A 17,159-nucleotide genomic window follows, 5' to 3' on the forward strand; every position below is an offset into this window, starting at 1 on the left:
TAGAACTAAGGGGTCCTTTTGAAGGGACCTCCTATTTTGTGCTGTTGGGCGTGGGGGGGAGCGGGGGTCTTAACGTTTCTTGCGAAGGGCAAAAGCATTGTAGTGCTTTTTCCTCACTGTCAAGGTTATTGAGTTGTTGAATGTAAACCCGGGAAAAGCCCGAAATTAATAGTACAACACTGTCGGGGAGCAACTGTGTTACAGGCTTTTTCATTAGCCGCATATTCGCCATGAAAGGTTAGTGTCGTCGGTTGGCACATGTGTACTGTTCACCAAATTTGGTACCGTTGAGAGGTTTGGGGTGCGCGAATTCTGGCGAATGAAGTGGTGTACGTCAAAAAACCATTCCACACAACGTCGTCTGAGCGAGGAGTTGCGTTACATGAAGCTAGTGAAAAATGTGGTTCAATTGATTCGATAGATTTTTAAGTGTAACTATATTTACTGCGAAACAATTCGTAATTACATTACTTATTCAACACAGGCTATTTGTATCGATTCCATCGCACGCGAGAGCTCACGGTTGATTGTGGCGGTGCTGTGTTGTCGCGTTGATCACATTGTGTTGGGGAGTTTTGTCCGTCATTATTAATTACCTTCATTTGTACCAGATATCGATCATCGAAGACTATCCGTATCTTGTTGATCCGGAGACATGCACAATGGAGGTTCAGCATGATACGGTTTCAACATATTGTATTAAATTCCATTCGCGCATTCAATCAATTACAACCCGCAGCGGTACTAACTAAACCTTTTATTTTTGTTCTTCTTTTTTTTGTAGAATAAGATTGAAAAATATCCAGTAATGTCTTCTAAGTAAGGACAATAAATGGAATTGAAAGCTCCTGGTGGTAGCAGCTGTGTTCGGAGGGTCCGGAGTGGAGTTTTGTGGAACGCAATTTGGTGAAACACGGTACCATCGGAGTTCTTACAGCCAATTTAGCAGTTGATCCGTGAGTGGAGTAGACAATTTAATCGGTTTGATCATACCGTACACTACGTTACACCATAACAAAAAGGAAATTGTTTAAATTCAACATAACTATAAAACACGAGAATCATACCAGCCGGCAAGTAGCGATCAGTCAATTCTACGGACCAACGATGGCCCGTCACTTTATGGCAGTGTGTGTCGTGTGTCTGCTCTGTGCGGATCATGTACCCTGCAAGCAACACTTTGCCGACGATGGTAGTAAATCGCGCGACACCGCTGGCCGGTCGGACCCGACGATACGCGACGTACGATCACTGATCGATCTTCGGTACGAGCCGGTGGCCAACGCCGTCAAAGGATTCCAGGCGACCAACGATCATAGTTGGAACACTAACGATGGAAGCCATCGGATAATGAAGCGGCATGCCCATCACCACCACCATCACGATGATGATGAAGAGAAGGAAACAGTTGGCGAAACGCAAACAGAGTTTGACCGGTTGATGAAAGACAAGATGGATCAGGCGATGAGAAAAATTTTTACCGAATACGGCAATCCGGCATTAATGACCATGGATGTGCAAGGTTTCGAACGGATGGTGCGTCAATTGGGTATGTTTCAACTAATACCGGGAGTCATAGTAACAGGTGACGTAGAGCACAGGCTCCAGGATACTAGTACCAGTGTGTCACCACCGAAGCAGGATGATTCTCTAAAGGTAATCAAACCAGAATTCCATAATAGATAAGATAGAGCGAATACACTATACTCAACGAATAAGATAATAACGGTAGTTGATACCGAAACACCAAAACACTTTATTAGTGTTGTAAAATTGTGTAAAATTAAATATTGAATCGCGTGCACAGTTTAGTGATGAACAGAGAAACAAACGATTGATATTGTTATGTATTTCATGAAGAAGTTCAGATATCAAACGGGTTACGAAATTCTACACAAATGATAACCGTATGCGCAATTCCGTATAGTTTGTTTCTTGTATCTTATCCAGTACCGTGTCATGGAATGTAGCAAAAGTCTCTAATGAAATGCTCTCTTACATTTGTTCACTATTTTCAGTGCATTAGCAGTAATGAATTTCTAAGGCGCGTTACACCACCGATGATACGGTCCCAGGAATGGGAAGATGCAGCTAAAAGTGATAAAAGTAGTTACGAATTTGGAAAAGAAGGCAGCAATAGCACGTCGAGCGGAGACAGTAATTCCGCTGATGGGCGTAACGTTAACGTTAACGACACGACAGCAAAATTTATTTTATCAAACGATAATATACAAAACATTAGCATAAGCAGCAGCAGCACTAATAGTAATAGCAGTGGTAGCAACACTAACAGCAGTAACACTGATGATCAACTGCACGACCAAATCGTTGTACCGAATGAAAGGATCAATGGGAGTAGCCGCAACGAAAGCGCTTCATCGGAACGTCCCACTCGCGTTGAATCTACCGTTATGCTGGGTGATCGCGATCTTTATAATGTGTGCCCGATGCTGCTGGGTCATCTTCTGTCGAAGGTGCCACAGGAACGGTCCGGTTGCTTTGGTGAGGACAGTGTACCACCACTACAGGTGAGCAGTCTACAAGAGCAGAACGATCCTCACCAACATCATCACCATCATCACCATCACCGCGAAGGTGGTTCCTCTGAGGCTGCCGTATGGATCTACTCTTCCGTTGCGATACTGGGCGTGAGTTTGTGCGGGTTGCTCGGTGTGGCCGTCATACCGTGCATGGAAAAACATTTCTACCATCACGTGATACAGTTCCTGGTAGCGCTCGCAATCGGTACGCTGTGCGGGGATGCACTGCTACATCTGTTACCGCACGCCATGCTGTCCTCGCTGGATAATGCCCGAGCGGCACACGATTCGATGATGTACAAGGGCCTTGCGGCGGTGCTGGGGATCGTGTTCTTTTACTTTATGGAGCGTTTTCTGACCGTGATCGCGGAATGGTGCAAGACGCGACAGAAAAAGGACAAACCACCGTCCCGGGTGCGTGTGATGCGCGATCCGGAGTCGACCTCGTTGCATGCATCGAGTGCTGGTGAGAAACAGTGCAAGCACAAGTACAGCTCCTACCCGTACTGCTACGATGAGATCGCGATGGACACGAAGGACGATCATCACGAGCACAACACAAATGGCACGAACGAAAATCACAACAGTGCGCTGGCCAAATGTGCGAACCATCATCATAACGGCGAACTATCCGCGGATCATGGTTCGGAGTACACCGGGCTGAACAACCATCATGCGAATAACACGCAAAGCAACCATCAGTCGTTGCGGGAGGACGCGAATGATAATAATACGGTATCGACCAATCTGGACGAAGGATCGATCGAGAGCGAGCAGGGTAACAATCACCACAACACCGGTCGGCAGGGTAGCAAATGTTCGGAGCAAACGAGTGGGAAATTGCGCCCAGAAAACTACACGATCATTTTGCGCGAGCACGAAACCAAACACCACGGACATTCGCATACGCACGGACACGTCCATTCGCCACCCGGATCACTTTCGGCTGTCGCCTGGATGGTGGTAATGGGTGATGGATTGCATAACTTCACCGATGGCATGACGATTGGGGCAGCGTTTGCGAATAACATTGCGGGCGGTTTCTCGACCGCTATTGCCGTGTTTTGCCACGAGCTGCCGCACGAACTTGGTGACTTTGCGGTGCTGCTGAAGGCGGGCATGTCGGCCAAGGAAGCCGTGTACTATAATCTGCTTTCCTCCCTGCTCAGCCTACTCGGTATGGTGGTCGGCATTATTGTTGGTCACCAGCCGGAAGCATCCGCTTGGGTGTTTGCCGTTGCGGCCGGCATGTTCCTGTATATCGCTATGGTGGATATGGTGAGTATTGGTGGAAAGGACATTTCCAGCATGTTTAACAATTATCATCTTCTTGTTGATATAGATACCCGAACTCACCTCATCCCACGGTGCGGAGGAACGTTGCAAAACATCCGAATTTGTGTTGCAGTTCCTAGGACTGACGCTTGGGTTCAGCATCATGATGATAATAGCTATGTACGAGCACGATCTTATGCTGCTATTTGTCGATTAAGTATCTGGAAGTATCTGGGGGGTTGGTTGGTAGAGCACAATGCAAAAGTTACAGTGTCCGCACGATGAGAACTCAACCACTCCTCTCTAGCCTAGCGGTTAATGATCAGTTCCTCGACGCATAGCGTCGTCCTCGTGCTCTGCGGGGCATGCCACGGAAAGTATACATCAAGCAGTAGTTCAAGCTTGTCTTCACAAGCTCGCCAGTTTCTCTATCCAATAACATACGTAGACATAAATGGCGTCTAGCATCATATACACCTGTACAGTTAAGATATGGGCAACGATAAGCCTGGGTAAAAATCGAAAAGGGAAACAAAAAAATGTAGCTACTACTTTTGCTATTTCTCGGCAGTTTTATCAGGTTTAGCAGAAGGCATAAAAGTGAAATCGTAAGAAAGGAAATCCATTTGGCAAACAACAATATACAGTAATAAGTGCAAGGAAGATGGAAAGCTTCTTCCCGCGTCTAAGAATAATGTGATCATTTGCGCTAAATCAGGATCAGAAGCATTCTCCCTAACCAAAATAATCAAGAGCAAAAATGGAACTGATTCCTTAAGAAAACTACTAATTAACGTCAACAAAATGGCGATCCTTGTACAGTACTGTATCATCACGAGTTTCGGTTTTTGGCGTTATTGTCAAAACGGCCATCCCCGCAGTCGTGTTGTGGATGAGCGACGGAAACGTTGTAAATGTTTTCCCGCCCGCTCAAACCAACACTTGCTCGTGTAACTTTTGGTAGGGTTTTCATATTTTCCCTTCAATAGCATGTAGAATGGTAGGTTTTCTAAACACAACAAAGAAAAAAAAAACAATACTGAATTGCTTCTTCAAGCTCAGATAAATAACACGAAAAGTATTACAAAACTTATTGCATGTTACTACAAAAAATAGAAACTCATACACATACATAAACACACAACCATACACAACAATGGGATGATCTGGAAACGTGTACAACATTAGTGCACGCTGGTCCACCAATCGGTGTCATCCCTTTTGGGAGATTTGAATTAATTGGATTGGATTTATCTTAATTTTTAAGTTCGTTTTTGCACCCCTTACATCTATCTGCCAATAATGTTTAAGGTTTTGAGTACTTTGTTAACTTTTTTTCTAGCGCGCATTGTACATGAATTTTACTGATGACGGAAACCTTTTTTTAAATTCAGTTTTTTTTTTACACATGCTAATTGAAAATAGAATTTTTAGCACTGTTTATATTGTCCAATTGAAATTCATTGTCCACAGCTTCAACGTTGTACTTAGATGGTACTTTAATTTTTTTTTTGTACATCAGTTCGTAGTATCTTTTTATTTTGAGACTCGAGAATAACGTTTTCTTCTCATCGGGGACTGTAACCGCAGTTGTCGGTCTTGTGACTTGAATTACCCATATATGAATAGTCGACTGTGTAATGTGACTATACTATTCGACCGGCCAACAATTACTACTTACAGATTATCATCTACAATCAATAACAGTTCTGTCTTAAGTAAAGCATTTCTCTGCAGCTGTACATAGCAACGTTCGAGTATGCAATCGTTATAGGTGGCTAAATTAGTAACTCGGTTTACGCATCCTGAAGCATTTGGCACGATAGCGCAAATAGATAGTACTACGAATATAGTATGGAAAAAAGAACAGAAACAAAATCAGCTCACCTCAGCATCAGAAACACCTTTACTTTGCTTTACAACACTATAGTCTTAAGTAGAATAACAAATGTTGGTAGTCTTTTGCGCGTCGTCGATGTTTTTTCTTGTTTTAATTTTTCATTGTGTTTTTCTATCCGTTTTATTTTAACGCTTTCTGAAATAATGTAGCGGGCAACACATAATAAACTGAAAACGATGGAGTAACAAACAAAAACTATATCCAACCGATGGTTATTGTTCGAATTTTTAATTTGAAAGATATTCTAATCCGTCTCACAAGTGCCAAACGAGTAGTAACCACAGGAGAGAAAACTTCAGTGATTGTAGTAACCTTTGATTGAAAGTTTCAGTTCGTCCGGGAACAGTTTCATTGGCGTTATCTAAATTATTAGCACGAAAATAGACGACATGGTAAGAAGACTGCTGGGAGATGCAGCCATCGCTGCCATGCAGCCCACCGTAAGACTGAACCGTGTTGCAGTCGTTCCGCTGTATACTAACAGCAAGGGGTACTGCTATCGACCAACACCGCCACCGGAAAAGAAGTGGCTCTACAAACAATTACTGGAAAGCGTTCGTTCGGGAATACCGCCTCAGTTAAACATAGCCAATTCAACGCTTGGTCGGGCGACGTCACAAATGTGGTTACAGCTGAATATCGTACATCGGAGAGCACAGGATATAGCCGAAGAATATCACTTGAGGGAGAAAATTGAAACCGTGGTGAAACAGATGGAGACAGCGATTGTTGCCGTGAAAGATTTCTTCGCGCACAAACAGTATTACCAGTTGGATCGAATCATTGATAAGGGGTTAATGAGTTTAGAAGAAAAAATAAGAGCTTCACGGGAAAGTCAGCTTGTGGCAGAGGGTAGAAACAATCCGTCACTAGCGTCTACTACTTCGGCCGCCACTGAAAAATTTTCATTGAGAAATTGTACAATGATTATGGTCAAGCGTGACCCATGCATGGGTGAATCGAAACGTAAATAAGCCAATATCAGCATGTAGGGCAGATCGTGATCCTAGAATACTGTGAATAATCAGCAACTTTTCACAAAATATACTGAAGGAATCACCTCCTACAATGTACCATTATGACGTGCGAGCCCTATATCCATTTCCTATTCACCTGATTTCAAATTTGGCCAAAACGGCGACAATAAGGAAATGCAAATGAATGGCTTGGACCATTGCCTAAGTTCTGCAGTAACTTTAACATCGGAAAGATATTGGATTATTGTTAAATTAATTCATGCAGAAAATGTATGCTTAAATTATTTATACAATCTTTTGAGAAAAAAAAACCATTTCAATCATATTTATTTAACAAAATGTCATCACCAGGTCCACAAACATTCCCACACTCCAACACAACGTTCATGCACGGCCTGCCAGACGTCAGCATGAAAAAAGATAACAAAACTGACAGCTCAACATTGAAACGTTTACATTTTTCTACGCACCCTTTCCCGAGCACTTTCCGAAAATGTTTCCCAAAGGGTTGACGTGTAGCGGCTCCGCGGCTTCTATGCTGCTGATAGGGCTACTGATTGGCCTCGGCGCCAACCTGGACCGCGTGAGCGGCGACGTGGGACTGGTGCACCGGCGATTCGAGTACAAATATTCCTTCAAACCACCCTATCTGGCACAGAAGGATGGCACGGTACCGTTCTGGGAGTACGGTGGTCGTAAGTATCTCTTCCAGCGAGTCCGTGCAAGGGGGAAAGGGATTGTTTCGGCAGACTGCGTACCGAAAATCCGTACCGATTGTGAGAGTGCGAACGAGATGGCGCTCGCAGGTCGTGGTGCAAACAGTTACACGTCAGAGGGTTATTTTTTTGGCCTAACCAACAACAACGGGAATGAACCGTGTACTTAAGTGGAGAAATTCCACTATGAATGAAGAAGCAGAAGTTTAATTTCTTATTTTTCTAAATTTTCGAAACATTTGGCTCCAAATTGGCTAGAAAAATATTGCATTTTTGGTCGAAAAACCGGTTTGAACGAAAGTATAAGTAGTGAAAGTGTCTTCATGATATTCGGTAACAAGGTTGTCCAAACAATCACCCCTTCCTGAGCCAGGACACAACATATTTGCACACGAAAAGGAATAGTCATGCATGGTACCTCGTTCCATGTGTTTTACAGATGCGATTGCCAGCTCAGAAAACGTGCGCATTGCACCGTCCTTGCGCAGCCAGAAGGGAGCCATTTGGACAAAGCAAAGGACGAACTTTGACTGGTGGGAGGTGGAGATCGTCTTTCGGGTATCCGGTCGTGGACGCATCGGTGCAGACGGTTTGGTACGTTGGGAATATCGGGGACCGAAAACTAAAACGGTTTTCCAATGGTATTAACCATTGTGTTATGTTTTTTAGGCTTTCTGGTACACCTCGGAGAAGGGCAGCTATTTGGGCGATGTGTTCGGTTCATCCGACCGATGGGTCGGTCTTGGTATCTTCTTCGACTCGTTCGACAACGATAACAAACACAACAATCCATACATTTCGGCCGTCTTGAACGATGGTACGCGACAGTTTGACCATCAAAAGTAAGTATCTATCGCAAGGAAAACTCTAAGTGTTTGTGATTGCGATGGTCACGTTTGGTTTTGCTACTGCAACCAAAGTAGTCTACTTCCGTCAGCAAATTTAGGATTGAGCAAAATGTAAACAAGCACTCCGGTGTTGTTTTGCTGACGCAAGTTTGTTTTCCGTTTCCCAATGATAGCAAATGTGTTTATTGTTTTACATTTGTTCCTCATTGCTAGTGCAGATTTCCAGTAAATACTCAAAGTATTATATAACCTCTTTTTTATGATTGTTTGTAATTTAATCTCTACTGAATACGATTACTTGCTCTTATTTATCCATTATTTTCCCCATTCTAGTGACGGTGCAACACAACTTCTATCCGGTTGTTTGCGTGACTTCCGTAACAAACCGTTCCCAACACGGGCAAAGATTGAGTACTACAATAACATTCTTACGGTCCTGTTCCACAACGGCATGACGAACAACGATCAGAACTACGAAATGTGCTTCCGGGCGGAGAATGTGGTGCTACCGAAGTCGGGTTACTTTGGCCTTTCGGCGGCAACCGGTGGACTCGCCGACGATCACGATGTGTTCCACTTCCTGACCACGTCGCTACACATTCCCGGCCAGTTTAAGGAGGAACCCGCACCGGGCGAGGATGCGGCTAAGCTAACGCAAGAGTACCAGGACTACCAGAAAAAGCTCGAGCTGCAAAAGGAAGAGTACCGTAAGGAGCATCCGGATGAGCACAAGGACGATCTGGACAGCTTGTTCGAGGACTTTAATGAACGTGAGCTGCGTCAAATTTGGGAAGCGCAAACGAACACGTTTGAGCAGTTGCGTACGCTTAGCTCAAAGCTGGATGAGGTGATAGGCCGCCAGGAGCGCACGTTGGGTTTGCTGTCCGTATCGGCTCAGGCCGGTGGTGCGGCAAGTGCAGGTGCAGGTGCACCACCGCCACAGATCGCTGCCGGTGGTGCCGGTAGTACGATTATGCGTCACGAAGTAGACGCACTGTTGCAGAATCAGAACGTGATGGTGCAAACGGTTCGCGAAATACGTTCCATCATCGGTGAGGTACACGCACGTACGGATAGCATACTGAACAATCAGGCCCGGGCACCAACGGCACAGGTGCAAACCGGCGGATATGATGTGCAAAGCTTGATGAATGAGATGCGCGATGGTATGAACCAGGTCCGTCAAGGTGTTGCCGGTGTGGCTCAAAGGTAAGGAACGGAGTACGTTATTTTATTTGAAGAACGACCACTAATGGTTGAAACATTTGGACAGGCTACAAACGGGACCGCAGGCGCAAGGGTCCGTACAGTGCCCAACGCAAAACTGTCTCAGCTTGACGGCATTCCTGGTGGCGATAGTGGTGCAGCTGCTGGTGATGCTAGGTTACAGTATGTATAGGTAAGTATTTATCCGCACCAACCAAGTACGATAACAAGAAAACTAATTCATTCTTACCCTCATTTCGTTCCTCACCTTTTTTTACAGAGACAGTCGAGAGGCTCAGGCGAAAAAGTTTTATTAGCTAGCAAAATAACTTATATTGATCGTTGATCGTGGAGGGTTGCTTGTTTCGAGCGACAGAGATCAAGCAAACAGTCACAAATGAATGGCAAAAACCTGGCAGCAAACAATCACGATCGTTCGACAGCCAACAGACATGCGTACCGTGATCACCGTTTTTTTTTGGTTTTTGTCCAAGCATTATGTTGAGTGTTTTGCATTTTGCTGTTGGTGGCATTGGATTACGAACATTTTCGTTGTGGAAAGCTACACCGCCATTTGTTTTTTTGAATGATTTTAGATTCCTTGTAAGCAGAAACAAGGGTCTTACTTGAAGATATTTTCGAATGTTTTTTTTCCATTTCCAAAAGAAAAAAAAAGAAACAGAATGAAATAGAAGTTTAATGGACAAATATCGCACAGGATAGATGATAGATATAATATTCTGCTGTAGTATGTACGGTGAATAACTTTTGTTAAATTGCTGGAAAAATGTTAACCACTCGGTAGCTGTTTGCTCTCACTTTGTCAGGCCAAAAACTATCCATCGCTTCCACTATCCACTATACACCGATTCCGAGGGAGGGGTGCTCAAAAAGTTAACACAGATGTTTCACCGGATGTACTTCTAACATTCTACTTAAAGGCAATGTGCGCAAAAGAAAACTGAGAGGAGAGATTAATCGAAAAAAAAAAGGAAAACTGAAACAAAACCTACCTAATCGCATACCCGGGGGTCGCGTTTTTAGGCGAGCGTTTCGAGCGATTGTTTTCACCACCATATTTATGGACTTTGAGTTTCCAACGTTGTTCTGCTGTGTTTAGTGTAGTTATGAGATTTTTTTTTCTTGTCATCCATATACAATCGAATGAAAAAAAAAAACGGAAAATAAACAGTCTGCTACGATTTACAATGTACAATGAGGGTTATTTTATAAAAAAAAAACAGAAAAAAGGAGGAAACCCGACATTGCGGTCGCAAAGAACAACGCGTTGTGTGCTAGCGATTTAGTTGTACGCAACTGATAGCATGCGAGAAATTGTACCAATTTCGGTTGCACGCAAATTAGCTGGGCGGCCGTGCAAGATGCGTGTTCGTAGCGATCGCTGATACTAAAATGTTGATCGAATCGTTTACACGTGCGGGCCCGGTTTTTGAACAATTTTAAAGGGGTGCATAAATTAAATATTATAAAATGTTATGCAATCTATCTCCCACGTCAAAAATTGTCCGTCAAATTATTGGGTAGAATTGGTCCAGTGATGGTAGGTCTCAAGATTTGCTGCAGTAGAACACTTGCTCTAAATCAAATGATCGTGAAGGGGGAAATTTTTTTTCCTTGGGAAGATTTTAAAGCGGGTAATAAATTATTGTGGGGACATTTGGTAAAATTTGTCCCTCGTGGGAACTAATTGTCTGATGTGATATGGAAATGTAAACGACAAAATGAAATTTAAATCATTCTGTACCGTAAGGCAGGCAGCCTCTTTTTTGGGGTGTTTGTACGAGACCAAGATCAATTTCTTAGTCACGGCTGGTAATCGATAAGCTACAATTCAAGCGCACGATTCGATAGTCATCTTCAGGCTGGGCTACCCGAGTGTCGTTAGTGTTTGTCCGTGTAACGATAAGATAGCCATGTACGGAACACACCAACGCGACGAGAATAGCACGAATAGTAGACAAAAACAACCACAACAGAGAAACAACATCACCATAAACCAATGTATGTTCCATGTGAAGCGCCCCCACCGTACCGCCGAGGGGGGACCCATTCGAGACGGATTAGCATCGCTAACCGTACACCACACTGCTGCTGCTGTCGATAGGGGAGATATGAACGATAAAAATCGGCACCAAGATGCTGCCGCCGCCTTCCGCTGTGGGCCGGTGGTAAAATCTCGACGGCTACAAAACTAGCCGTAAGATGCCTACCGGTGCCATTGCGGTGTGGGCAAGATGCTGAAGTTTACGACTTCCGGATATGGCAGGAATTAGTGAAAAAGGTTTATGGTATGACTTGAGGGCTAATTCTGAGCAGGAAAAAAAAAAGAACTGGTATTATGGATCCTTCACTTCTGGTTTCGATTCGAGCTGGGATCTTGATGCTACTCCGTGAGCGTGCTCGTGGCTGTTGAGAACTTTACATTTAGCCTGCGTAAAACACCGAAGGACACCGAAATTGAGGAAAGTGATAAAACTCTGATCGCTTTTTGCACTAAACGCTTGGGCAGTTAAATCGGGTTGGGAGCTTTCAGACTTCAGATCGGCTCGATTGGCTTCCGATTCATTAACAAACATTATGAGCATTCGATAGTTTTGGTCTTGTAAATCTTAAATTTTCGTCGATTAAATTCTTTTTTAAGGAATATTTTAAGAAAAGTTAGAGATATAGTACACACTGTAAGTAAACAATTAGTATACTCGGTGCTTTCGGTATACAGCAGAACGTCGATTATCCGTGCTCATTTAATCCGATTATCCGCGGATAATTGAATAACACGGATAGTAGGCACATCTCCTGTTTATGATAAAAATAGGCCTATACTGTGTCATGGGAAGGGCTGTTTAATGGTCTTTAATTTCTTCCGTCAACGATGTTGCAGGGAATATGTCAATTTTGTTTTGGAACCGTCATTTCCCAGTTGTACGGATAATGCGACACCCGGGTAACCGGGCACCAATGTATTTGGCATCTAGTGCATATTGCATAGGGATGATCTGTTAGTTGATGGTTGTATTATTTTTTATTCAAGAACAACGGCCAGTCTGATTCGATGGCACTATGAATGGGACCATGACACACTGTATATTTCGATTTCAATGCGTGTTTTACCGATCTTTGGATCTTCAACTTTTTATATATCAGAATTGTGATGTGATGTAGAAAATTAAATTAAAATTGTTTTGAAGCAGTTCTGTTCAAGTGGTCCCAAAAATGTTTCTTTACACTTTGATCCGACCTCAACAAATCCTTTCAGAGATTACTTATTCTTCTCCCGTCAAGACATGGCTTAGTTTGCACGAATAAGCATAACCATATCCTTTGACTTAAGCCTCAATTCTCCGGCCATTTTATACTCTTATGAACTCCCTGGTGTTTGACAAATTTGTCGATCTCAACTGTTTTCATTCGGTTGGTCGGTCTTTTGTCTGGCTCTCAGAAAATTGCAGCTCAAATGTGCAGTGTGTAGTGGCCCTGATCGCTTCCAGGCGTTCATTTGCTGTCAACGGATGAATCGACGGGCTCTATTATACCATTTTAGCGCAACTTACTAAGCAGGCTGGTATAATTGCGTACACGATCGAATTAAATTTGAAAATAAATAATCCTTTTCCGCACCATCTCATGCTCTCGTAACTGTTGTTGCTTAAGTAGGAGTTTTTAGCCACCTTTTATCATTCACCGCTACAGCATTAATTGCTACGCCCTCTTCACGATCCTACCTTATGTATAACATGTCGCACCCGAGTTCAAGACTAGGAGGACAAGACAAGGAGAGAAAAAAGACAAGCAACCCAATCAACGCCATTTCACCACCTCTTTGTCCCGTAAGCTGTCGTTTTCCTTCTTTAATCGAAAGCACGACTTTCCACCCTTGTTGTTATTGCGCCACCGCACGAGGTGGTACGGATATCGGTACGATATGTGTATGTACGGTCGCTTTCGCCCGATGGAATCGGTTCCCTTCTGCCTTTCCAATCAATTACTGGCGTGCGTGTTGGTCACTTGATGGAAAATCCACCATGTTTCAAGTCTGCCCGCGGGGATGTGTGCATGAGCATGGTAGCGGGGTTGGTATCTCCAAAACTTATTGGCATGGTTTTTTTTTTCAACGTTCATGGTTTTGCCGTTGCAAATTTCACTTCGTGCCTTTTCGTTGCGGTTGCCAACGCTTCCAATCGATAACCTTCTGCGCGTGTGTGTCGCTCAAGTGGGCACGCACTGCCGGGGCCACCAAAAAGGTATCCTTTCCTGCGATTGTTACCAATCCGTGTCCTAGGGTGTCGGCCCCAAGCAGGGATTGCCTTTTTGTCTGGCTGTTCCAGCCAAAAGTCAATCGATCGATCATCGGGACCCTGCGATCGCCGGGGTGTCTTTCGGGTGTACGAGATCAAACCCGAGCGTGATCGAATTCCTCCCGCAACGCGTTGTCCAGCACCGGTGATTTATACACCGCGGACCGTAGGGCACACCGTAAGGGCACAGCCAAAATGGGAAGCCCCCTAACCGCTCCCGCCTACCGTTCCGAACCATTTTCCGTTAATCCGAAAACAGAAATGCGACAACATAAGCCAAATCTTCGATCTCCTCGGAGCCCACCATCGCATACACGTTTGCTCACTCGGTCTCCTCTTTTGTCCCTTTCGCACACTCTCCTACCTACATCATACTAACAAAGCACGGCAAGGAAGCTGGGAAGCCCTCATGACACACCGTACCTTGGACGATGTCGCCTTTGGTCGCGATGGAATCGAACAAATAAGAGCAACAACCGAAACAAAAAACCTCTTTCTCCGGTGTGGTTGTCGAGGTGATTCGAAAGTCTCGCAAGGTGGTGCCGGTCACCGGGTTGGAAGGGCATTAGTCATAGTCCAGTTTTCATTTTTCGGCGGGTTTTTACCAACCGGCGAGTTGTTTGGGGGGTTTGTGGTGTCGATGAATGTGTAAGCTCAACGCAGCAGCCATCCGCCAGGTCTGGTCCGGTCAAATCTTTGGCGCCGGTAGGTTACTTTTGCATTACTTTTTTTTTGCTGTGTTGTATTTTTTCGAATGTTAACCAATCGGTTAATGGGATTTTCCGTCCATCGACACCGTGCGTGTCGATTCATAATCGGGTTTTGAGGGTCTAAGTTGCAACATATTTTTTAGACCTTTTTTAGGCATCATTTTTTTTATTTTCAATGAGTTTTTGTTTAACAATTTTAATCTGATTTTATAACAGTTACAATCCTTAACATCCTTCTTTGGTGTTTTCTGAAGAATCTGAAGGATGCTGTGGTGTTTCGGAGTAGTGTTGAAACCCTGTGAAATATTTTCACGTATAGATTTGATGCAACTTCCATTAAATTCTTAAACATTTAAACGGTTTAAGCAACCTTTTCATTAGGGAGAATACCAATAGAAAGCGGCAAGAACTGCTATTTATTTATTTATTTTTGATTTATTTATTTATTTTATTATCATCTGTAACATTTTTTTATGGTTGAAATAGAATTCAACTAAAGTGACACACAACTGTGCTCCCTCGTTATTAAGCTCTAAGAACGCTTTGACACCCCTGCACCGACAGCGCAGCGCGAGCGACATTTATAGGGTTCCGCGTATCAAGTTCACAATTCGATCATGGGCGACGAGCAATAACTGCTGTAATATTGATATATGAGTGTAAGTATAATAATATATCAGCATGGTTATGTTATGAACAAACTTTAAAATATTATTTAAAATTCGTTTTTCCCCAAAACTAGTGTTTCTTATAAGGTAAGAGAAGAAACAAAACCTTTCTATACTCACATATCCTCACGAAATCGTAAGCATCGGTTAGGCAATATTGAATTGAGAGGCAAATGTATAAGAGTATCGCAATCGTTGCTCAAACCCAAATTTGGAGGCTCTATTGCTAAACGCTTGCCATTGAAGCCTTTCCTAAGCCTCGAAGGGCCACTTCTGCCATTTGCAAAAACACACACACACACGCACCCATAAACGGGCCGGCACATTTTGGATGGCGATGATTGTCGTTTCATAGCACAGTTATGCACGATTAGACGATTAATGTTTACAGAGAGGAAGGACAGTGACCGGCGAGTCTTCGACGAAACGCTGCCCCGCGTAATTATGACGTCGAGTGTCTTACGCTGACACTCACGGTATTCCCATTACCTGGTGCTGCTGCTGCTGCGGGCGGGGATGGTCGCGAATCACTATTCGGCAATAGCCACCCTCCGTGCGTATGCGCTGACGTTGATGAGTCCTTAGGAAGCGAGTTACTAATTTGAAAATGAGTGGAATTTGAAATGTCCTCTGCGCAATGGCAATGCATTGCAATTAGTTTAATGAGCGATTAGCTGTTGGGTGGTTGCGGAGGACCACCATTTCGTTGGATCGTGACCGTGTTGGTTGCATGGTGGGCCAGCCATGGCAGACACTTTCACTGCTTACAATCTGCATTTGCTGGGTGCGCTAATGGTGGGGAGTTTTCCAAAGGATCAGTTATAAAAATAAACATAATTTGACGGTTGTGTCAGGCGTTAATAGCAAGGCAAGATAATTAAAAGCATTTTTAAATGACATGTGAAATTAATGCTCAATGACACGCTGCCGGTTGCTTTCCCGAACTCTGCGGTGGCTGTGCGTCCTTTAAAACTTTACACGCGTAAAGTAACTGTAGAAAACTACTTATCCTACTGGACAAAACACAACGAATTTCAATATTCAATAACGCATAAAACAACATACATTGGAAACAATTGTTCGTGTACCACTAATTGTAACTCGTGTTTAACCGTAAAACATGCGAAAGTAAATCCAATTAGAGCCATCATCACAGCCATTTAGCGCATAAAGGATCATCCTGGGATGTGTTCCTGGGAAGTCAGTCGCAAAAGGTCGAAACGCTTGTAAATTCCAACCACCATTAAACCAACCGAAGAAGGGCACGCCTGTAAACGAACTGTCTGCCTTCAGGACGGGATAAAAGTATAAACTTTATAGCACCGAGTTTTGTATGCAATGATACGTCGGATCACCAATTTACCAAGCTGATGTCATAAATTGATCCAGCAAAAATGTCCCTGTATAGGGAGGCGGGGGGGATTGGCTTCATCAGAGGAGGAAAAGGATTTATACAATCCGATCGTAAAATGTGGCGCCAGCACCAGGATCATCAAAAGAATTTGCATTTTACTATACCAAATACGAATAAAAAAAACTACTTTATCTGCATTATTTCAAGGTTGAGTCACGGTGGCGTAAGAGAACCGTCGAGTTTATTTTTTCCATAACATTTTAATATGATAAATAAGTTAATGTTCTATGTTATATAGCTGCATTAAAGTCATACGACGAACAGAAAAAAAATGTTTAGCTCCAAAAATTAAATAAGGCCAACAAAGCTTCCTCCAAGAAAAGTTTTACGGCAAAGAAAGCCCTCCGGAGATTGGTTAGGTTTTATTTAAAGAGAGGATCCCATATAAAACATGCCACGTTCTGCACGACCTTGTACGAATCATCTTACCGCCGATCGGCGGGAAAATTGTTTTATTTGATCGTAAAACATAAACGAACGAACCGGCGCCACAGTGCGGTTCCGATATCCTGACAGGGCAAAGGATTGCATCAATCGAGGCCCACAACAGTTCGACGGCGGACATCCAAAAATGTGGCGATGATTTGTA

The 17,159-nt window shown here is 43.6% G+C and overlaps 2 protein-coding genes across 2 annotated transcripts; both read left to right on the plus strand.

Annotated features, from left to right (window-relative positions):
• The first annotated feature begins 1,107 nt into the window (after window positions 1-1,107).
• On the plus strand, window positions 1,108-4,032 carry LOC128714171 (zinc transporter foi). Its single transcript, XM_053809047.1, has 3 exons — window positions 1,108-1,656; window positions 2,019-3,818; window positions 3,883-4,032. The coding sequence occupies exons 1-3, from the start codon at window positions 1,108-1,110 to the stop codon at window positions 4,030-4,032; spliced, it is 2,499 nt and encodes an 832-aa protein (XP_053665022.1).
• Window positions 4,033-7,185: 3,153 nt separating this feature from the next.
• LOC128712138 (protein ERGIC-53) lies at window positions 7,186-9,779 on the plus strand. The gene is made up of 6 exons (XM_053807034.1): window positions 7,186-7,387; window positions 7,848-8,002; window positions 8,078-8,250; window positions 8,590-9,465; window positions 9,530-9,655; window positions 9,743-9,779. Exons 1-6 carry the CDS (start codon window positions 7,186-7,188, stop codon window positions 9,777-9,779), a joined length of 1,569 nt encoding a protein of 522 aa, XP_053663009.1.
• The last annotated feature ends 7,380 nt before the right edge of the window (window positions 9,780-17,159 follow it).

This window comes from Anopheles marshallii, chromosome 3 (assembly GCF_943734725.1).
Source record: "Anopheles marshallii chromosome 3, idAnoMarsDA_429_01, whole genome shotgun sequence".
Classification (NCBI taxonomy): Eukaryota; Metazoa; Arthropoda; class Insecta; order Diptera; family Culicidae; genus Anopheles; species Anopheles marshallii.